The sequence below is a fragment of the Nanorana parkeri genome, unplaced genomic scaffold, assembly GCF_000935625.1.
Source record: "Nanorana parkeri isolate BGI_ZX_2015 unplaced genomic scaffold, ASM93562v1 scaffold154, whole genome shotgun sequence".
NCBI lineage: Eukaryota > Metazoa > Chordata > Amphibia > Anura > Dicroglossidae > Nanorana > Nanorana parkeri.
In genome coordinates this window covers 424359-447613 of record NW_017306422.1, presented here as the reverse complement: position 1 = coordinate 447613, position 23255 = coordinate 424359, and the positions used below count along the sequence as shown (strand labels likewise).

Below are 23255 nucleotides of genomic sequence, written 5' to 3'. Positions count from 1 at the left end.
AAGTAAATGTCAGGGCGACAGCAGTCGTATCTGTACATGTTACGATTACATGCGTTTTGGGATAGATGATGGTCACTGGACACAGGATAGAGAGCCTGCCCTTATTTTGTTTTTGTGTATATGTGCATTGGCAAGTGCCTCCACAGTCTATTTATTCCACCTAAAATCTGGCTGATTGCTGCTGGGCACTCCCATTTTGTTTCCAATGTGAGTGGATTCCAGCAGGCAGCAAGAATGCACTACTTTGATGAGCCTGCAGAATCCTGCACATGGTCAGCAGTCTCTCTATTGCTTTTGAGTTGCATTTAAACCTTCACTTTATTCATGATCTGCCTAGTGTTATTTACCCAAGTGTTTTTTAAAAAAAAAAAAAAAAACTTGCAAGTACTCAAGACCAAATTATACTAGAATATTTTTTACTAGCAAAATCTGCCATTTATGAATGCTCATAAATGTGCTTATTGTTTTCAAAGAAGAATTCAAGGCATTTTGTCATTATAAAGAGGCTGAAAGAAGAACACATTTAACAGCCTGGCATATCATTATCCTAAAGTCATAATGTACGCTAATTTTCAATTTCTCAAGCGGCACAGCTCTCTAATGGTGCCCCCATGTCCTCTACAATCCATGAAATGGAGAATCTAACCAGGAAAACATGACAACCTCTCTGTGAATTGAAGAGGGCAGAGAGATGGCAACTCTCAAAAGGAAAACATGATGCTGAAATCCCCAAAAGATAAAATTAGATAGAAAGTGCTTTACTTAGCCTTTGTTGCAATGAGTTTGAAAAAGATTAGGTTTAAAATTACAAATACAAGAAAATGTTTGGGGTTTTTTAAGCCCACCTTGTAATGATTGTTATTGTGGAGAATAAGAATATATGTAAAGAAAGTATTGAACAATGTATATACTTGTACTATGTTTAACAGCAAAATAAGTGTGGACTAATAGAAGCCAGATGGAAATATTTTTTAAAAAGGAGATTTTGTTTGTAGATAAGGATGTGTTTATACAGCATCAAATGCACTGAGTAACTAGAGAAAGTGGAAAGGATTTATAAGTGTTTCGGCTCAGAATGAAGGTTTGAAAAACCTGTATGCAAATGTAATGGCTTTTAGCGTGAGCTAGGCATTGACTGGTTCTGAGGGCGATGAATGTGAAAGTATCCAGCTTCACAGTGCATTATATTGGCATGGAGTACATTGAAAGTAACAGCTTTGGTAGCGCAAGAACATAAAATCCTGGCTTCTGCATATGCATGTCTATATTTACAAAGTGACCGTTCTCCTTAAAGCTGAAGTACAGGTAGATTCAAAAGATAAATACATGCAGCTCTCTATCCAGTAATATGTCATTAAAGGCAGTGTCGTAACCTGAGCTTGGCTGTCCTGCAGAGCTCAAACTAGAAGACGGAGAAGCAGCACAAGGAGTCATTGATTTGCGCTGAAGTGACTGCGTGCTTACGTGGAATAGAAGGAAAGAGCAGACGAAATTAGCTCATAAGTGTGCTGCTTCTCCTTTTATTGTCAAGTCAAAGGCTATTGGAGAGACAAGACCGGTGTTACTTAACTGCAAGAGAGAAAAAAAAAAAATCAGGGCTCCTGCCCTGCCAGACAGGACTACGCTGTGTAGCAGAACTGTGTAAATCTTAGGAATATAGATTTGACAAGTGAAACAGCTACTATGTATTTCACCTGTGTTTTGAGCGGTTTGCCTGGAGTTCAGCTTTAGGCCGTTTTAGAAATGATTATTTTACAGGTGTGATATTCTACATCCGCATTGAAAATCAAGCTTTACCAGTTTTAATCGTTCTTTTTTCTTTTTGTTTGTGGTTGCTCCGGAAGATCCTGGTTCTGCTTCTTGAAGTATGCCGTTACCCTCATCATCCACATCATCATCATCTTCAAAACACCAGTCAGGGAGTTCAGGTGGATGAGGCGTGTCTTCAACATCCCCATAACGCTGGAAAAGTTCTTTGAGATAGTCTGCTTTGTAAATTCCTGGAGGCCTGGCCTGTGCAAATGTGGCTACTGCTGCTTCAATGCTGGAAAAAACAAACAGACAGAAACATTAAGTTTATTTAGTCCACACATACCTGAAGCTAACCACTGATTATATATATATATACACCTTTTGGGGGGGAACAAAGTGTGTCTTATGGAGCGAAAAATACGGTACATAGTGCATTCAGAAAGTATTCAGACCCCCTTCACAAAGTGAAAAACAGAATTTTAGAAATGTGAATTTATTAAAAATAAAAAACTGAAATATCACATGCACTTAAGAGAACTATGGGGTTAGGGCTTTTCCCCATAGTTCTCCTAAGGGTAACGGGAGGACACAAACTAGCGTCCTCCTGTCACCCAAAGCTCAGTGTACTGCGAGCTACAGCTTGCGGTATACTGAGACGCCGCAGCTGAAACGGATACCGACAATTATGTCTGGATCCGCCCAGCTGCGTGAGTGACAGCTGGCTCTGCCTATCTAGAGGCAGAGCCAGCTGTACCCGCCCCTCCCCCGTCCGTTCCACCAGTCAGCGCTGGAGGATCGGACAGGGGAGGGGGAATACAGTCCCTCCCCTGTCATGGCTCTCTGCAGTGACAGGATCAAGAAGAGAGCGAGCGCCGGTATGTGTTCGCTCACTTCCCGATCTACTGAGCCGACCTGTGACAGTTTCATTGTCACAGGTCGGCTAGAACTATGAGGATGAGTGAAAATCAATCACCTCATACTTCTCCTTTAAGTATCCAGACCAATTGCAACAACACTTGAAATTTAGCTCAGGTGCCTCCCATTTCTCTTGATTGGTGCGGAGATGTTTCTACATCTTGGGAGTCCATCTGTGGTAAAATATATTGATTGGACGTGATTTGGAAAAGCACACACCCCTCTATAGAAGGCCTCACAGCTGACAGTACTGTCAGAGCAAAAGCCATGAGGTCATAAGAACTGCCTGCAGAGCTCAGAGATGGGATTATTGCAAGGCACAGATCTGTGGAAGGCTACGAAAAAAATTCTGCTGCACTGACGGTTCCCAAGAGCATAGTGGCCTCCATAATTCTCAAATGGAAGTTTGGCACAACCAGGACTGGTCGTCCAGCCAAACTGAGCAATCGGGGGAGAGGAGCCTTTGTAAGAGAGGTGACCAAGAACACGATGGTCACTCTGACTGAGCTCCAGAGATCCTGTGTGAAGATGGGACAAAAGTTCCAGAAGGGCAACCATCACTGCAGCCCTCCACCGATCAGGCTTTTATGGCAGAGTGTCTAGAAACACATGAAAGCCCGCTTGGAGTTTGCAAAACAAGAAATCACCTGGAGGACTCCCAGACTGTGAGGAACAAGATTCTCTGGTCTGATAAAACCAAGATTGAACTGTTTGGCCTCAATTCTAAACATTTTGTCTGGAGGAAACCAGGCACTGCTCATCACCTGCCCCACACCATCCCAACAACAGTGAAGCATGGTCGTGACAGCATCATGCTGTGGGGGTGTTTTTCAGCAGCAGGGACTGGAAGACTGGTCTGGGTTGAGGGAAAGCTGAATGGAGCAAAGGACAGAGATATACGCAATGAAAACCTGTTCCATAGCACTAACGACCTCAGACTGGGCCAAAGGTTCATCTTCCAACATGACAACGTTCCTAAGCACACAGCCAAGACAACACAGGAGTGGCTTAGGGACAACTCTGTGAATGTCCTAGAGTGACCCAGCCAGAGCCCTGACTTGAACCCTATTGAGCATCTCTTGAAAGACCTGAAAATGGCAGTCCACAGACAGTCCCCATCCAACCTGCTTGAGAGAATTTGCAAAGAAGAATGGCAGAAAAGGCTGTTATTGCTGCCAAAGGTGCTTCAACAAAGTACAGAGTAAGGCCTGGTTCACACCTGGGCGTTTTACAGCGCGTTCCTACGCGCTGTAAAACGATCAACATGTGAAAACCAATAATTGCCTATGGGCATGATTCCCACCTGGGCGTTTTACAGCGCGTAGGAACGTGCTGAAAAACGGCCTGCGCCCAAAGAAGTACAGGAGCTTCTTTGGGGCGTTTTTCCACGGGTTTCCATTGGTATTCCCGAGTGTGGATTGGGGTTAACAAAGCGGTCCCCGAGCCACACTCGGAATACAGCGTACAGGTCTTACCTTGTCCGCGATCCCCGCTGTGCCGAGCAGCCGCGTCACAGGGGGGGCGGAGCCGGCGGGAAGTTTGAAAGAGAAAAACAAAAATAAAAAAAATTTAAAAAAGAGAAAATAAGGAAAATAAAAATAAAAAATCATACCGCCAGTGAAACGCGCGTTTTACTGAACGGAAAAACGTGCTAAAAAACGCAAAAAAAACTAGCTGAAAAACAAGCAGAAAAAATACGCTCAGGTGTCAACCGAGCCTAAAGGGTCTGAATACTTAACAACATGAGTACATGTGATATTTCAGTTTTTGTTTTATAATAAATTCACAGACATTTCTAAAATTCTGGGGGTACTGAGTGTAGATTAATAAAAAAATAAAAAAAGATTTTAAAAACAACTGTACCAGGCTGCAACATAAAATTCAAAAAAGTGAAGGGGTCTCAATACCTCTATATCTATATCTCTCTCGATATTTAGTTTATTTCGAACTTGGCCGTGTTATTAGCAAGCATTGCTTATAACTCTGCTCAGTATTAGCAAAGTAGGTCAACCATGCTCAGTTAGAAAGACAAGCAAGACCATGCTTCTGATCTCTATTATTCCACAAACACAATCTCTAATTCCAGCTTTCATGTACAGTATGAGCTCTGTAATATGTGAGAAATCTAAGCAAGCTTATAGACTAATGCTAACAGTAGTGCAAATGTGTTGGTGCCCTCTGTGTTGCTAGGTAGAAAGGACTAAAGAAGAGATCCGCTATTCTTTATAGAAATGATGCAGCATACTTAATGTTTCCGCTTTAAGCAAACCAGAAGTACAATAAAAAGTAGTTAAAGCTTCACTAGCTTGCAATAGGGGGCACCTCCAGGTGCCTGCACTTCCATTCAGCATACTCGGGGGGGTGGAAATTTAAAAAAAAACTACTTGTCCAAGGACTAAAGCGGGGGGCCGATCTACTTGTCCTTCATGGAAATCTACTTGTCCTGATACAAAAAAATAAATAAAAAAATAACCAAAACCGTATTTAGCAGTGCCAAGAAGAGCTTCTCGTTGGTCAGTGCTGTCAGGTGACTGCACTGACCAACGAGTGCTTGCATTTTGCGAGCGAAATTCAGAATACATGGCACAGGTAGATAGTACACCCATACTGGCGGATGGGAAGGACCGTTCTCTGAAAGGTAAGTATAGCGGGAGGAGGAGGGGGCCAGATTTGTGCAGGTAATTCCATTTTCCCAAATTACTTGGGAAAGTGAATTTACCCTTTGGGGCGGGTGCAGACTTGGGCAACCGTGTGCGTTCGCCACACAGCTCCATTGATTTCAATGGGGTTACATCTGCGTGGTAATCGCTGAAAAAAGGTACACGTACCTTTTTTCGCGACACACACCGTGTCGTGTCTTCAACCACGATCATGTACGATTGCATGGGCGTTATTGCAGCTGCAAACTGCGCAATCTGCCTGGCGTGCCTGGGGTGCCATTAGACAATAATGGCACCGCCAGCGAGATCGGCGGTGGTGTGCGCTTCTGTGACCGCCCAGCCATCCACGCGGTTTTGTGCACGATTGCCGTGCGGTAACGGATCGCCCACTACGTACGTGCACACACACACACACACACACACACACACACAAACACCCCATGCATGCGTTTATTCGCATGCAGATGATAGGGGTTGGTTTTAATTTGAGATTTTTTTTTGCTTTGTAATATTTTTTAAATTTTTATGCATTTCCATTTTAATTTTTTACATTTTTATGTATTTCCATTTTTAATTGTTATATGTATTTAATTTTTTACTTTTTTTCTTTTCACTTGACTTTATTGCTATCACACAAGGGGTAACAAGCCCCTGGTGTGATAGCCTCTGGAGGTGACAGGTTCTCTTTATTGACCCTGTCACCACCAACACAGGAGTTCTAGCACAGTTCTGTGCTGGTTCTCCTGTGACAGGAAGGCTGCATTCCCCTGTCACTATTCACACGGAGCCGAGTAGAGAAGCGTTCTCTGCCCTGCTCCATGCTCTCTAACCTAATTTGCCGTAGGCACGGATCACCCACAAGAGGGGGGGACACCGAAGACCACAGCAAAAGAAGCACGGAGAGAGAGGCAGCCGAGAAAGGCACGCGGCCGGCCGCCGGAGAGAGAAAGGGGAGGGGGAGTGAGATTCAGGCAAGTTACACGTGGTTTTGGACGGCTGTACAGCTGTTCAAAATCACTTGTACGAAACGGCTCCCACACTACATTTAGCTGTGCTGCTTGCCCGCAGCCGGGCTAAATGTAGAAAAAAATGCCCGCGCCCAAAACTGCCTGTCCCGGGTGTCGGGCGATAGGAATTCCACACCCCTTATACTATTCAGCAGTTCTAGAGCCCTTAATCCTGGAGTTATCTGACAAGGGAATTTTGACCAGGCACCCAGATCAAAAGACCATTCCCAACCTGTCCCATCTCCTGTGCCTTACAGGTCAGTGAGGCCACCCATCTGAGTTATGGGCCAATACCAAGGCAGGCTCTTGACCCAGACAGCTTATGGAAGTTTGTATATGATAGAACTCAGGGATTTAGAGCTGCTGAGATACTAAAGAGACAATCAGGCAAATACAGCATAGGAAAGGACTTAAAAGGAGAACTATGAGGTGAGTTAAAAATCTCTCATAATCAAGGTTCAAATTGAAGTGTGACAATGAAACTGTCACAGGTCGGCTCTATAGATCGGGAACTGAGCGAACACATACTGTCGCTCGCTCACTTCTCGATCTCCCTGCAGAGAGCCGTGACCATCAGTCACGGCTCCCTGCAGGGATTCCCTCCCTGCCCGCTCAGATCCTCCAGCGCTGACTGGCTGAACGGACAGGTGAGGGGGCGGGTACAGCTGGCTCTGCCTCTAGATAGGCAGAACCTGCTGTCACAGCATTGTCGAGATCCGTCCCGGCTGCAGCTTTCTCAGTATACCGTGAGCTGTAGCTTGCGATATACTGAGCTTTGGGTCACGGGAGGAGGTTAGTATATGTCCTCCCTTGACCCTTAGGAGAACTATGGGGAAAACCGCTTACCCCATAATTCTCTTTTAAAGTGTAGCTAAACTCAAGAACAAAAATTTAACATGTTGCAGCTTACCACACTTTGAAAAATATGGCTGTGGTAATTTTCTTTTTTTCTCAAGCATTTTTCCTTTATCTTTCCCTGGTGATCCTGCCAGTAATACACTTTCTGTCCCATGGGGAAGACGCTTGCTCACCAGGCTATGTATGGAGATAGCAGTGTTGTCACCCAGGAAAGAACTACATAACCTCTCCCCATCTCACTAACATAGAGGTGAAGTGAAGTGTGTAATCCACAAAGAGAAGCAGAAACAATTGCACCTAATAAGAGTCAGTTTACTGAATCTTCAGCTTACTGAATGTTTTGTATCTGAAAACTTGGTGGGTTCGAATAGGAACTTGTATGGTTTTAGTGGAAAAACGCATTGAAGAAAAAAATACTGGGGGGAATTTATCAAAACTGGAGCAGACAAAATCTGGAGCAGCTGTGCATTGCAACCAATCAGCTTTTCTCTTCAGTTTGTTCAGTTAAGATTTGAATATAAAAAGAGAGATGACTGGTTGCTATGCGCAGCTGCTCCAGATTACACTGTGTATTATGCACTGTGCAACAAACATTTCAGCAAACACGGTTCTATGTTCTACAGCAGTGCAGTACAACAATGACATTTCTAGCTAAACGTAGTTAAAAGGGGGTTTGATAATATTCATACTGAGAAAAATATACGAGTCCTATACATTTGCAGTTTTGTGTATAATGCCAACATATTACCTCCTGCATGGCAACAACAAGAACTACCGTATATTAATAGTAACCATGTTGTTTAGGGAAACAAAGCAAATCTCTGACAATTTTAAATGTACAACATCTATAATACCTTTTCATTAAAATAAAGCTAGCCTTAGGCAAATGATAAAGCGTAAACTTGTATGCAAGACCATGACACTGAAAATCTATTTTCATTATTTTGTCTTCTAGATAGATGCTAATCGCACATGTGCCCATGCATGCTTATGAAGTGGTACAAACATTCTCATGGAAAGCAACAGTCAGGAAAATCCTAAAATTCAACGATCTAAAGAAAAACTAGTTTGGGGTGCCGCATGCTAATTATACACATAAAGATCATTATCCAATATGGTTGTGTAGCAGTAACTGAAAATCATCAGTCTTGTGCTTTCGCAGGGCAATACTTTTACTCTAAGTAGACGACAGAAAAACGGATACTGGTCTGAGAAACAGGAAAACATCATTACCATTCACAGCACATCCAGCAAAACTCATTTTCCATCTATCATATAAATACATTTTTTCTTCAGCTTAACTGCCTTACATGCAGCTAATGTCTCCTTTTGATTTGTGGCTTCAGTTTAACTGCCAGATTATATGCAATCAAATTAAAAAGCTGGGGAAAGAATACTGAATGAGAACATTCATGGAGCCTAAAAGTTCTAAAATAAGCCCAGAGCCTGAACTGATTAAATGAAGTTAAGTAAACAGAACAATTTGAAAGACAGGATAAATTGAGGCTTTGACAGAGGATGCCACTTCTGACAATTCCACACACAATGTCCTCTCGTTTCCCAAGCATCATATGCTAGCCCACCTAAAATTATGAGTGCAATATCAATTACTGTTCCTGCCCTTAAATTGATGATATTGGAACTTGCAATGGAAAGATGGATGGCAAAGTAGCACAATACCCAAAAAAAAAAACAGTTTTTTTATGAACTGTGCCATTCTGATCAGAAGATTTTGGATATACAGTACATGTAGAATACTCTAGGCTAAGGAAGTGCTTGGTAGGTGGCAGGAGCACATAACAAAGACTTCCATTTAGACATTTGTGTAATGAAGTCTAAAGCCCCATTCACACTATACTTCAATGTGCGATCTGGGATTTCTGTAGCAGGAACCTACGGAGTCGTACACGAATATTCCATTTAGATGCGGCCACTGTTACCCATTCAAGTTAATGACTTGAAACGTAGGCTCCTGCCACAGAAATCCCAAAACGCATAGTGTGAATGGGGCCTTAGACTTCATTACACACACCTGAAGCAAAGCTGGCCATACACTGCTCCAATTTCTACTGACTCAGTTGAAATTTGATTTGAGCGGTGTGTGTCTCAGTCAGCAAAGTTTTCTGAAACTTTTATTTGAAAATTCTCAGCTGAACAGTGACTGCAGTCAACAAACTGGGATTACTGTTCACTTAGTCTGGCACCTGCTGTCAGTATACAATGGCTGCAGTGGGAGATCTGTCCATTCATGCGGTTTAGTGTGGATCTAGGAGGAATCTGTAAGGAATGTTTCTATTTGGGGCAGGCAAATGTTATATTATTGCATAAAGTGGTTAAAAGTGAACAACATTCATATAGTCAATCTGAAACAAAAATGCATGGAAAGCTCTCCACTGCAGTATGGTCAAATCTCTTACTCGTTGGTGTATTGGGGAATGGTGTGCATAAACTGTTCAAAAACGGGAGAGGAGCCCGGTAAACCACATTCATCAAAACAGTACAAGGAAGAGTGCAACTACCTGGAATGACCCATGGATAAATAATTAATAAATACGTAAATGCTGCACAGCCTGCTGTGACTAGCTAAATGGTTAGGGTTGAAAGGTAAATGTGTGACTTACGGTTGTGTTGTCACAGGTGAGCAACCAGAATCCCTGCATTCACTTACGGGTGACGAAGGTAGTCAATGTACTACCGATTTGGAGTGTCCAGGGTGTCCCCAGGGTATCCCCAGGCCGTGTCCTCGGCTGGCCGGGCCGAGCCGCGGCACTTGGAGAAAGGAGGGGGGAGAGATCTTGCCCGGCAGTTGGAAACCGCACTAAAGTGAGTATCAGTGCGGTGTATGGCGCGAACGTTGGAGGGTTAAACACACTGTGTGGATCGGTGCTCGTGGGTCTAAGCGAGCTGTGCTGTGTGGTGAGACACCTCTGTGGGTTGACTTAGCGGTGCTAGCGGCTACGCGTTTCGAGGTAACCCTCTTTGTCAAGCATGGAGCGGCATTTTCGTATTTATTAATTATTTATCCATGGGTCATTCCAGGTAGTTGCATTCTTCCTTGTACTGTTTTGATGAACATTCATATAGTCATGCACGAGAGAAGAAGAAGAGGAGAGAAGAAGAAGAAGAGAGAAGAAGAAGAAGAGAGAAGAAGAAGAAGAGAGAAGAAGAAGAAGAGAGAAGAAGAAGAAGAGAGAAGAAGAAGAAGAGAGAAGAAGAAGAAGAGAGAAGAAGAAGAAGAGAGAAGAAGAAGAAGAGAGAAGAAGAAGAAGAGAGAAGAAGAAGAAGAGAGAAGAAGAAGAAGAGAGAAGAAGAAGAAGAGAGAAGAAGAAGAAGAGAGAAGAAGAAGAAGAGAGAAGAAGAAGAAGAGAGAAGAAGAAGAAGAGAGAAGAAGAAGAAGAGAGAAGAAGAAGAAGAGAGAAGAAGAAGAAGAGAGAAGAAGAAGAAGAGAGAAGAAGAAGAAGAGAGAAGAAGAAGAAGAGAGAAGAAGAAGAAGAGAGAAGAAGAAGAAGAGAGAAGAAGAAGAAGAGAGAAGAAGAAGAAGAGAGAAGAAGAAGAAGAGAGAAGAAGAAGAAGAGAGAAGAAGAAGAAGAGAGAAGAAGAAGAAGAGAGAAGAAGAAGAAGAGAGAAGAAGAAGAAGAGAGAAGAAGAAGAAGAGAGAAGAAGAAGAAGAGAGAAGAAGAAGAAGAGAGAAGAAGAAGAAGAGAGAAGAAGAAGAAGAGAGAAGAAGAAGAAGAGAGAAGAAGAAGAAGAGAGAAGAAGAAGAAGAGAGAAGAAGAAGAAGAGAGAAGAAGAAGAAGAGAGAAGAAGAAGAAGAGAGAAGAAGAAGAAGAGAGAAGAAGAAGAAGAGAGAAGAAGAAGAAGAGAGAAGAAGAAGAAGAGAGAAGAAGAAGAAGAGAGAAGAAGAAGAAGAGAGAAGAAGAAGAAGAGAGAAGAAGAAGAAGAGAGAAGAAGAAGAAGAGAGAAGAAGAAGAAGAGAGAAGAAGAAGAAGAGAGAAGAAGAAGAAGAGAGAAGAAGAAGAAGAGAGAAGAAGAAGAAGAGAGAAGAAGAAGAAGAGAGAAGAAGAAGAAGAGAGAAGAAGAAGAAGAGAGAAGAAGAAGAAGAGAGAAGAAGAAGAAGAGAGAAGAAGAAGAAGAGAGAAGAAGAAGAAGAGAGAAGAAGAAGAAGAGAGAAGAAGAAGAAGAGAGAAGAAGAAGAAGAGAGAAGAAGAAGAAGAGAGAAGAAGAAGAAGAGAGAAGAAGAAGAAGAGAGAAGAAGAAGAAGAGAGAAGAAGAAGAAGAGAGAAGAAGAAGAAGAGAGAAGAAGAAGAAGAGAGAAGAAGAAGAAGAGAGAAGAAGAAGAAGAGAGAAGAAGAAGAAGAGAGAAGAAGAAGAAGAGAGAAGAAGAAGAAGAAGAGGAGGAAGAAGAAGATAGGAGAGAAGAAGAAGAAGGAGAGAAGGAGGAGAGAAGAAGAAGAAGGAGAGAAGGAGGAGAGAAGAAGAAGAGAGAAGAAGAAGGAGAGAAGAAGAGTTGTTCCCAAACAACAGAGTGAACAACTAACCATATAAGTCCACACATTAAAAGTCACACGTACTTTAGATTTTTTTTTAAAATTATGAAGATGCATGATGTATAAAAACGGAGTATGAAGAAGGCTGCAGCAACCACACTGCTCCCACAGGGTTACAATTATTGCATAGAAATTAGCTTTTCCCACTCACAAACCACTCAAGATAAGGCTGATGTTACATGGAAAGCAGATCTCTTCCAGAAAAAGATCCTTCCCAAGCACAGAAATACATAGGTGAAAAAAGCTGGGAAGCCTGAGGCACAGAAAATGAGAGGGTCACTGAAGCTGCAGCAAATCAGGATAATAACAACAAATATAATAAACGCAGAAAATGTATGTGTCCCCAATGGCTAAAAAAAAAAATTAGTTCAAACACAAAAACACATAGTTTAACTAATATAAACAAATGTATGCAAAAAGTTTGCGAGTCCCTAAAATTAATCCTTTACGGTCACAGGCCTGTAATGCTTTAGCATATCCTTGTATATAAAGTATAGCTTGATAAAAGCACATTTTGTTTTGGATTATTTTTTTTGCATATATACACATACATATACACTTATTTATTTTTTCATTATTTGTGTACATGTTTTTCAGAACAATACTTCTGTAGCCCTCAATCCTGACTATCATGATGAGCATATCTACCCATGAGATGACAGTTTACGGCTAGATCAGGTTATAATCGCACGTCTATGGGATGCCCCTCGACCCTGCCACTGCCTGAAGGGGGGTGTGAATGGATTGGACAGGTACTAAAACAACCAGCAAGGCACAGGGAATTACAAGAGATTATTAATATTGGATCCTGTGGTAGTAAGGTCAAATGAACATATTTAGCCTGAAACACAATGAGCTAAGCACAAAGACACGTGTATCTTAATAACCACAGAGTTTTGCTCTCAAGATTACATATATGACCTAAGACGAAACTTGTTCTAGCATTATAATAGGCTTCTCTAACTGCATATTTCTTTTCCCAGTAGATGCATCCTTTATTCAAAAATAACAAATCATACCTTGGCAGCAATAACCATGGTGTAATAGACTCAATTTTTCTTATTGTTTAGCCATTTTAGCTCTCACACGTATATATCCCTTATGGAGCAGAGCAATTTTTAGATTTTAGCAATAGGCCTACTAATTCAGCAAAAACGTTTTTTGTGAAAGTGATATTAAACCTACCGTTTTCCTTTTTATTCTACAGACGAAAGTCACTTGTGTAGCTGATTTTTTTTTTTGTTCCAGTTTAATTTATTTTTATCTTGCTGTACCGCTGCCCCCTATCTTTCTGCTACTGGCGTCTCCTTTGCCTAGCAGGTTGCAAAGGAGACACCTGTGTGTGCGCGCTCCCAGCTGGGAATTGAGCTGTACTGTATGCGTCCAAAGACACACACAGCACTCGACAAGCCACACCCCATCTCCCACCTTACAGTATCTTGACAGGTAGGTGCAGCAGCCTAGCGCTGCCCTTCTCCCTGTAACGTCAGGATCCTGCCGCTCAACCCAGAATTTCGGGACACACCGCAGATGGTCTGGGAGCCAGCAGCTGTGCACATGGAGCGTAGGTAAGTGTTTGGAGGTGGGGGGCATAGAAAGGTAGTGGGGGCATTTTTTAACTTAATGCAGAGAATACATTGCGTAAAAAACAAATAGCCTTCAGTACCATTTTAAGGGGTTAAGAAGGGGTTGAAAAGGAATTTTAAACAAATGGTAAGATCTCTGCACAAATAGCAAATTTACCCACATGTTGTGACCATTAAAGAAGCCTTGTCACCTTGCCCAGGCAGGGCAAGGTGACAGTGTCACTGAAAAGGGCAAACCCTGACTTCCCTATGTGCACGTTACATGTGCTCCATCACAGCTTATCTGTAGCTGACAATGCACGGCACATCCGGCTATGAGGGATCATGTGACCTACTTCCCTGTGAAAGTGCCCAGGTCTTCAGCCATTCACTATGCAAGAATACTATCACATGACTTTAGGAGTGATGTCACTGTACCCCCAAGTTGCTGACACAGCCAATCTTAGTGCTAGCTGTGGAGAAAGGAGCTAAAAAAGAGGTACATACAAGGAAAGTAAACCAGTGTCTGGCCCTTTCTAGAGACCATGCATGGGCAAGGGGCCCTGGTGTCTTTAAGAATGAGACTCGCTCTTGCAACTAAATTCTGAATTTTTTATATGTACAGCCTGCAAGAGGAGTGAGAATGCAATGAGACATATCACTGCAGGAGTTATAAAAAGATGAAAGGAGCTAGTAACTGACTGCATTCACCACCGTCTACTCATAACTGAAATATCGGCTTTAGCTTGGTCCTAAAAACTAAGAGGCTTTCCTTCTAAAATTAAATCAACGTGAGAGGTTATTTTTTATCTCATTTAAAAAGGTCAGCTAATCAATGCTTGTAATGAGGTGTACGGCTCATACAATGTAATACGAACTGTTAACAAAAAAGTTACCTCCAATCCATCTTCTCAACTAAGAATGCACAGATTAAGAAACCTGTCCGGTTAAAGCCATGGGTACAATGGACACCTAGAGATGAGAGATAAAAATTAGAATTTGCAGTGGTAAACATACAATATAGCTAAAATGGTGTTTATTATATATCTAGCACACTTAAAATGTTAGAGTATGAGTACACTATATTGCCAAAAGTATTGGGACGCCTGCCTTTACACGCACATGATATTTAATGGCATCCCAGTCTCAGTCCGTAGGGTTCAATATTGAGATGGCCCACCCTTTGCAGCTACAACAGCTTCAACTCTTCTGTGAAGGCTGTCCTCAAGGTTTAGGAGTGTCTCTATGGGAATGTTTGACCATTCTTCCAGAAGCGCATTTGTGAGGTCAGGTACTGATGTTGGACGAGAAGGCCTGGCTCGCAGTCTCCGCTCTAATTCATCCCAAATGTGTTCTAACGGGTTCAGGACAGTGTTCTTTGCAGGCCAGTCAACTTCCTCCACGCCAAACTCGATCATCCATGTCTTTATGGACATTGCTTTGTGCACTGGTGCGCAGTCATGTTGGAACAGGAAGTGGCCATCTCCAAACTGTTCCCAAAGTTGGGAGCATGAAATTGTTCAAAATGTCTTGGTATGCTGATGCCTTAAGAATTCCCTTCACTGGAACTAAGGGGCCAAGCCCAACCCTTGAAAAACAACCCCACACCATAATCCCCCCTCCACCAAACTTTACACTTGGCACAATGCAGTCAAGCAAGTACAGTTCTCCTGGCAACCGCCAAAACCAGACACATCCATCGGATTGCCAGAGAAGCGTGATTCGTCACTCCAGAGAACCCGTCTCCACTCCTCTAGAGTCCAGTGGTGGCGTGCTTTACACCACTGCATCCAGCACTTTGCATTGCACTTGATTATGTATGGCTTGGATGCAGCTGCTCGGCGCTTCAGCATGTGCTGACCCCACTCTGTCATATTACGTGCCCTACCACTACGTGGCTGAGTTGCTGTTGTTCCCAGTTGCTTCCACTTTGTTATAATACCACTAACAGGTGACCATGGAATATTTAGTAGCAAGGAAATTTCACGGAACACCTGAATCTAATGTAATCCAATTGTAATGTACATTGAAGATTTATACCCGAGGACATGTTCTGCTATAGTCTCCTGGGACAAAGCAGTAATTTTGTAGCCAGGTGCATGTTCTGGGGAAAAAAATGAGAAGTTTAAAGTAAGCTATGCAAAAAAATGTGTACGCACAGATGGCCCTGAAAAAGCAGGGGGTTTCCAAATCAAAGGGATGAAAGATCTTGCATACAGTACACATCCTGAATAATCAAAACATAATGTAGACTTTGTTTCCCATCAGCTTCATACAGCACATGCTACAAAACCCGTAAAGAAGGCACAACTTATCACACCACGACACGGCTGAGGAGGCAACTAGCAATTGAACAAAGTTCCATCATCCAACTATGTCAAGAGAATTACTATACTGAATTAAAATCAAACAATGTAACTGTGCTGCATGAATAAATGCATGGCATATTGCAACATCCTGCAATAGTGTCAGCTTTTACCCTTTTATCCTTAACAAAAACAGTTTTTAAGCTCCAGTCAAGTGACTGTGTCTCTCAAGTCTGCCTGAGAAGGGGATTCTGGGAGAATTAGAATATTCTTCAGTCTTCATTTCCCCAGTGATAATTTACTGTTTCTGTTCAATGTGTTGTCCCCATGAGACAGCGTGTGTTCCCAGAACTAAAAACAAAGATATTGCAGACACAGGGATTTGCATGAATGTGAGCATCGTCGCTCTTATTTTTTTAGGATCCCAAATGAATATGCATACATTATACTGTATATTTTCATCAGTTGAATTCGGAAAACATGGTACAGCCATAACACCGAACTTCTAAAGCATGCTGGGCTTTATAATGACCTGGCAGTCTGAGAACACCAATTATGGCAGTCCCTACCTCTGCTAACTCAACTCACTCCACTGTATGTGATCAGCAAAATTTGCTCTCCAGTACACACAGCTTACGTCCCAGTATCCATGCCACCATGAGATCTGCACTCCAGTACTCACATCTTACTTCCCACTATCCAGGTCACAGGTTAAGTCTGCACTCCAGTACACACCGCTCACTGCCCAGTATCCATGTCGTGAGATCTGCACTCAAGTACAGACAGGTCAATGCCCAGTATCCATGTCACCGGTGAGGTCTGCACTCCAGTACACACAGCTTACTTCCCAGTATACATGTCACCAGTGAGATCTGCAATCCAGTACACACAGCTCACTGTCCAGTATCCATGTCGTGAGACCTGCACTCCAGTACACACAGCTCACTGCACAGTATCCATGTCACTGGCGAGGTCTGCATTCCAGCACACACAGCTGACTTCCCAGTATCCATGTCACAATTCAGATCTGCACTCCAGTACACACAGTTCACATACTAGAGATCTTAATACACATAGCTCACTTCTAAGTATCCCTGTCACAAGTGAGATCGGCACTCCAGTACACACAGCTCACTTCTAAAGTAGGGTACACATGGACCATGGATCTCACCATGGACCAGTTTGGGCGACACTTCCTGAATCAGCCAAAATTATCTTTGTGTGTACCCTTATTCCTTTAGCAGAAATCTATCATTAGATCGACTTTTGTCGAAGAAACATGTTGGATAATCTTCCAGAACGGTGCTTGTAGCTGGTGGTCGCCATCAGAATAGAAGAAACAAGGGATTCATCCATCCCCTCTGTTTAGCATGAATGGAGGAAACTGTTGTATTTATTTAATTCAGCCTGCTGGTTGAACGATAAAAAAAATAGGCCCGTGTATACCCTACTGTAGTATCCATGTCACCAGTGAGATCTAAACTCAAGGATGCACAGCTGACTTGCCAGTATCTTCTCACAGTATCTCTGTAAAGCCATAATGGCAGCATATGATAAGAGTCAATAAATATTTCCAGAGGGAGGAAGCCCTTGTATTACTTTAATGGCAGGTTTACTTTAATGGCCAAATAAGAGTCACATTAAATGTATGTAGTCTGAAATAAAGTGTAAACAAATGTCATACTTCTCAATCTTCATCATATAGATTTACTGGGTTTTCTTTGAAGACTGTAGCTATGCCCTCACTCAAACATGTCGCTTATAATGACTAGATAAAAAATAAAAAACAAACACTCTCCTTTATATTACAGCAGACAACTAGCACTCTCTAGTGGCATTTTGCAGAAATGTTAAACTTTTAAACTGAGAAAAGAAATAAATTATGGCGGCAGTGTTAGACTTTAAGACAAAAACTCCCCACTGCATTTATCCTGAGAGAGGCAATGACACATTGTACTACTCTGCAGGATCTGGTAACTTGAGTGACTACATCCATGAGAACACAGTGGGATTTATCAAAACTGGAGCAGAGGGAATCTGAATTCAAAGCTTAACCGAGTCTCGTTTAGTTCCTTAGCCAAGCACTGAGTAGCTCTTCTGCAGCGCTTTAACAGATTCTCTGAATGAGAAAAATCACATGATTCCTCCATCCATACTAAAAAGTGTAGAGCAGCAGTACCCAACCTTTTTGGCAGGAAGAAAATGTTTCCACGGACCGGAGCGGGGGATTGAATGGGTGAAGGTTTCAGGATGATTCAAGCGCATTTATTGTGCACTTTATTTCTATTGTTATTACACTGTAATATATAATAAAATAATTATAATGCAGTGGGAGCCCTGAGCTTGTTTTCCTGTTCTCAGGTGGTTAGTGGAGCTTTCAGGTGGCCAGTGTGGGGTCTCACCTGGGGTCTGGAGAGTCTCACTGGTGGCTGCAGGCACAGCAGACACCGTTCTCTAATATGCCGGATTAGGGGGCCTCCTCTTCCTGATGGTAGCCGGCCTAGATTGCCATCGGGCATACTGAGGCGATCTGGGGCCAGCCGGGCCTAATTGCAGGGGCGGGTTTGGAGCGGAAAGCTCCACGTGCCCCTATGTTAATCCAGCCCTGGCCAAATAGACTGCCAGTGGCCATGGTCCAGTTCCTAACAGGCCATGGACCAGTACCGGTCCACGGCCTGGGGGCTGGGGACCCCTGGTCATGGGAACAGGAAAACTGATGCAAATTTACTACATGTGGTTCATTCTCCATTTTATGAAATTCCTATGTGACACTAACACAATGCTAAAGACAGTTATAGTGGTGTACATAGACCAACATCCATTAATTTAAAGGACAGCGTGCTTCATTTACCAGATGTCTTAGCTGCCACTACCAAACATGCAGGGAAAATAATGTCACCACTTCCTGTTGTCAGTGGAATGTTTCCCTGCGGCAAAAGTGACAGCAAATATTATAAATGTATGTTACAACTTATCAAATCATAATTACATTACAAAAGGATGAACTGCTTTACTGACTAATCAGTCACTCCTGCCAGGTGACACAACCAGATCCTGAACTCTTTGAAACTTCTTTGCACATTAGACCATTAGACAATTAGAAATGTATCTGGTTTAGAACTTGTTCTATCCTGTGACTGAACAATGAAGAAGCAACATGAAATAATCACTGCAAGATGCAAGTGGGCCTTACCGGCTTCCCTCTGCCAGTCTGAGTGATGCCGAGTATCATAGGTGACCGATGTCAAGAGAGATTCTATTATTTTTGTCAGCTATATGTAAAAATGAATGTATCTTCCTGTATTTTTAAATTAGGCAATTATAACATTAGTGCAAAATGCTACATGTAAAGTAGATCTAAACCCTGACTAGATTACATTTACAGGTCTATTCACAAAAGGGTGAAGCGTTTGGAGAAGGCAGGAGAAGTGAACAATCTAGGACAACATAGCGGATTGGGAACAATTCTCCAATTCACCTCACTTCCTAGTTCAGCTATGTTGTCCTAGATGGTTCACTTCTCCTGCCTTCTCCAAACTCTTCACCCTTTAGTGAATAACACTGTTAGTTACACCACCATGTATCATAAAAGTACCATTTGTTTTCATAACATTTCTTTTTTTTGCACCTCCTTCAGCTTTTTTCAGCTACTTCCTGTCTACATGCACTCACTCCAGCATCGGCTGCAGTTCTGGACCAGCCTCCTGATAGAGGCAACGATGGACCATGCCAGTACCAAGTGTGCTGGCACAGCTACTTGCAGCCTCCAACAAGGATTGCAGGCGACAGGATGACAATGTAGATGCACACAACTGAAGTACTATAACGGGAAGTGCCTTAACAAGGACTTTGTGGCAGGACCACCAGGTATAATTTTAAATGAAACTGTTCATTTAAAAAGACTGAAAATTTATTGAAATTACATTAACAGGTTCAAGCTTATATTCCATATTAATGCATTTATGGGTTTTAAGATTTTTAATGAATGCATAACTGTATTAGTGGCTTTTTAAAAATCTGTGTGCATTCTTCAGCTATCTATAATTAAGGAGGGCTGGATTCCCCACTCCCCGCTCTGATCCGCCAGCGCTCTGGCGGAAAGGGCGGGGGAGAGGGCGGGTACAGCTGGCTCTGCCTCTAGATAGGCAGAGCCAGCTGTCAGTCATGCAGCTGGGCGGATCCAGACATAATTGTCGGGATCCGCTTCAGCTGCGGTGTCTCAGTATACCGTGAGCTACAGCTCGCGGTATAATGAGCCTAGGGTGACAGGAGGACGCTAGTTTGTCCCTAAGGAGAACTATGGGAAAAAGCCTTAACCCCATAGTTCTCCTTTGAATGGTCCACCACACCCCCTCCAGCCAGGCAAAAAAGTGAGCCAGCCGAAATGCTATGCAGTGCATTCCGGCCAGAATCAGACCGGAACGCACTGCATATGGTGTGAATGGACCCTCAAAGAACTGCACCCGTCTGCATCTTAGCCGTCTCTGTACAGCAACACCCAGCATCCTCCAATGATGTCTGTCCACTCTGCATCATCACTGTTCAAATAAACAGGCATACTTTTGCGAGTAGTGGTGTAAGGAAGAACTCCGGGGCAGAATTATTCTTGACCCTTGCAGTGGGGCTACCCCTGCACTGCAAGGGTTAATAGCTCGTTTTCGCGTAGGGATGAAGATAACAAAAAAAAGTTATAATGGAGCGGAGGAGGAGATAGGCTGCAGGAACCGGTCTAACAGCCAGCTGGCTGCGAGGTTCAGGTGAGTATATCTTTTTTTTTTCGTCCCTAGACTTAAGCATTTAACCCTTGCAGTGCAGTGGTAGCCCCATTGCAAGAATTAAGAATAATTCTGCCTGGGGTTCTTTAACCTAAAACTATGCTGTGTCACCTGGTACATCACTATTAATAGGTTTTTAAATATGAAAAGAACTACTATCTGCAATCATCGTTCCAGACAATTAAACAATAAGAAGTAAATATACAATCAGAGAATCAACAAGAACCTTGTAAATTTTGGCAGAGGCATGTATTATAACCAGTGCAAACTAGAATAATGAATACTATGCTGGAAATGCTAAAAGGAAAGAAGAGAAGAAAACTACAAGTGATTTTTATCTCATGCTACTGAATAATTTAACCATATGCTAGCAATCACCTGCAAATTGATTTCAGTTGCAAATGAGGCAGTTGTTGCTTGGAAATTTCAGAGCGGGAATGTATTGCACCCACTAGTCAGGTACTGACTCAAGCCTGACTGAATTTCCACTCGCCTGCACTGCATTTCCACTCGCCAAATGCGAGCAGGCGAGTGGAAATTTTGAGATATAGAGATATAGAGATATATATATATATATATGGGTTTATATATATATATAAACACAATTTACAAACCAAGACACGGTCATCTTAAAGCATATTCGGAATGAACAGTAAATATCCATTAAAAAATCCCTCACTGACCCCTGTAGCTGCAGGTACAATTCATCCTCAAAATTCAAAAGTGAGGTGTCAGCTCTCACCCCTTTTCTTGTGCACCCTACTGGTTTTTATTAGAGATTAGAAGGGTGGCAGACTGCCAAATCACTGCTGGCAAGAGTACGCAAAAGGAGCTACTAGGAGAAAATGGAAGTGTTTGTCTGTAAACTTTGAAGATAAGTACTCCACAGAGATCAGTGAGGGCTTGTTTTAACGCATATTTACTGCTTGTTAAGAAGATGTAAATATTTGAATGTCTACTTTAAAAAGACATTCTACTCATTCAGTGTCTTGTTTTAGAAATTAAGCTGATGCACTAACTTCAGGCTAGGTTCACACCTGGGCGATTTGTGACCTCGCGGCAATCATGCACAAAACCACACGGATGGTGTGCACGATCCCGCGGTCCCTGGACGCACCGATACGTGAACCTAGCCTTATGCGTATGTCTGAGCTTTTATTTACTGCTTCCTAAGAATACATGAATATGTAAATTCCATAACCTGGCCACAGTTCTACTGTTAAAGGAAACATAGAAATAGCCTATTAGCCTATACTGTATATTTCTCAGTTCAGGTGCCCAGTAAAGCTTAAAGCCAGTCAAAAACGGCTAAATATACAGATGAAATAAGTTTAAGGACGCAGCCATACCAGCCAAAGATTTATACTTCTGTCCATCTAGCTCTAAGCCCTACTACACAATAAAGCCAGGTTGGATGACATCATGTTATCTGTTACATCAGTCTTGAGTTTAGTTATAAAGCAGATCTCCAGTGCAAGTTAATCCTTGCAGTGGAACTACCCCCGCACTGAAATGGTTAACTGCTTGTTTTGGTCAGGGGAATGGAATAAAGAAGATACACTCAAGATACACTCAGTGGTGACCGCTTACCTCTCTCTCCCTCTGCTCCGGCTGTGGTATGTGCCTCACTCTCTCCACGTCTAATGCAAGTAAATGGACATTGTGAAGACGTAATAACGTCAGCGGGCCTTATACCGCTGAAGCCCAGGAGAGAAGAGGGTGCAGGGACCGGTTTAGCAGACAGGCAGCACAGGAAGTATATTTTCTTTATTTTTGCCCCACGTCCCCCGCCCCACCCTAGACAAAATGAGCAGTTAACCTTTGCAGTGCAAGGGTTAACTTTTAAAAGACTGGTATTCCTCTTTAATAATTTACTAGTGCTTCAAGCCAATAGTAGTGGGTGATTTTTTTCAAAGAAGTGGATCAGACCACTTATATTAACAGGTATTATTACATTAATTGTTGGATGTTATGCTGTGCATGTGTGTAAATCATTCTGCAAGATTCCTTTTGATAAGTAGTACCATACAAAGTGGAACTTTAACCCCTTTTTACTAAAACTCACAGCAGCATGCAGCTCTACATGCTGATATAAAATCATCTTACATTCATTAAACAAACCTGTTTTCTTATTTACTTACAAAGTTCATCTACTTCCTCGTCCAGTTCTAGTAAAATGATGAAAGGGCCAAAAGCGTTGCATCCTGGGAAGGTTACATCAACAGAGCACGCTGGGAAATCCCATCTATAATCTAATGACATCTCGGGGAAAGGCATTTTTCTCACCTGAGATGATGCAGGGGTGTAGAAATTTTTGATAACACTACTTGTCCAAGGACTAAAGTGGGGGCCGGATCTACTTGCCCTGATACAAAAAAAAATATTTTAACCAAAACCGTATTTAGCAGTGCTAAGAAGCGCTTCTCATTGGTCAGTGCCGTCAGGTGACCGCTTTGACCAACGAGTGCTTGCAGTTTGTGAGCGAAATTCAGAATACATGGAACAGGTACAGATAGTACACCCGTACTGGTGGACGGGAAGGACCGTTCACCGAAAAGGTAAAGTATAGTGGTAGGGAGATTTGTGCCATTATTTTCTAATGGCACCCCAGTCGTGCCAGGCAGATTGCGCGTTTTCCTGCTGCAATACCGCCCTGCCTGTGCGGTTGCACACGATCACAGTTGAAAAACACTGCGCGTTTATTCGCATGCAAATGGGGGCAGCGGGGCTGGTTTTCATTTTTTCAATTTTTATTTACTTTGTAAAAAAAATGTATTTGTTTTATTATTTTTACTTTATCGCCTTTTTATTTAGTTGAGTTTTTTTAACTTTTTTTTTTTTTTTTTTTTTTTTTTTTTTTTTTTTCTTCA

The 23255-nt window shown here is 42.4% G+C and overlaps 1 protein-coding gene across 2 annotated transcripts in view; it reads right to left on the bottom strand.

Annotated features, from left to right (window-relative positions):
* Positions 1–23255, bottom strand: part of RNGTT (RNA guanylyltransferase and 5'-phosphatase) — a 305143-nt gene that overhangs the window by 265878 nt on the left and 16010 nt on the right. For both annotated transcript variants that reach the window (XM_018554362.1, XM_018554360.1), the window contains 2 exons: positions 14201–14276; positions 1798–2044 (listed from right to left, as the gene is read on the bottom strand). In XM_018554362.1, the coding sequence (XP_018409864.1) occupies positions 1798–2044; positions 14201–14276 (323 nt within the window). The remainder of the gene's footprint in view (positions 1–1797; positions 2045–14200; positions 14277–23255) is intronic.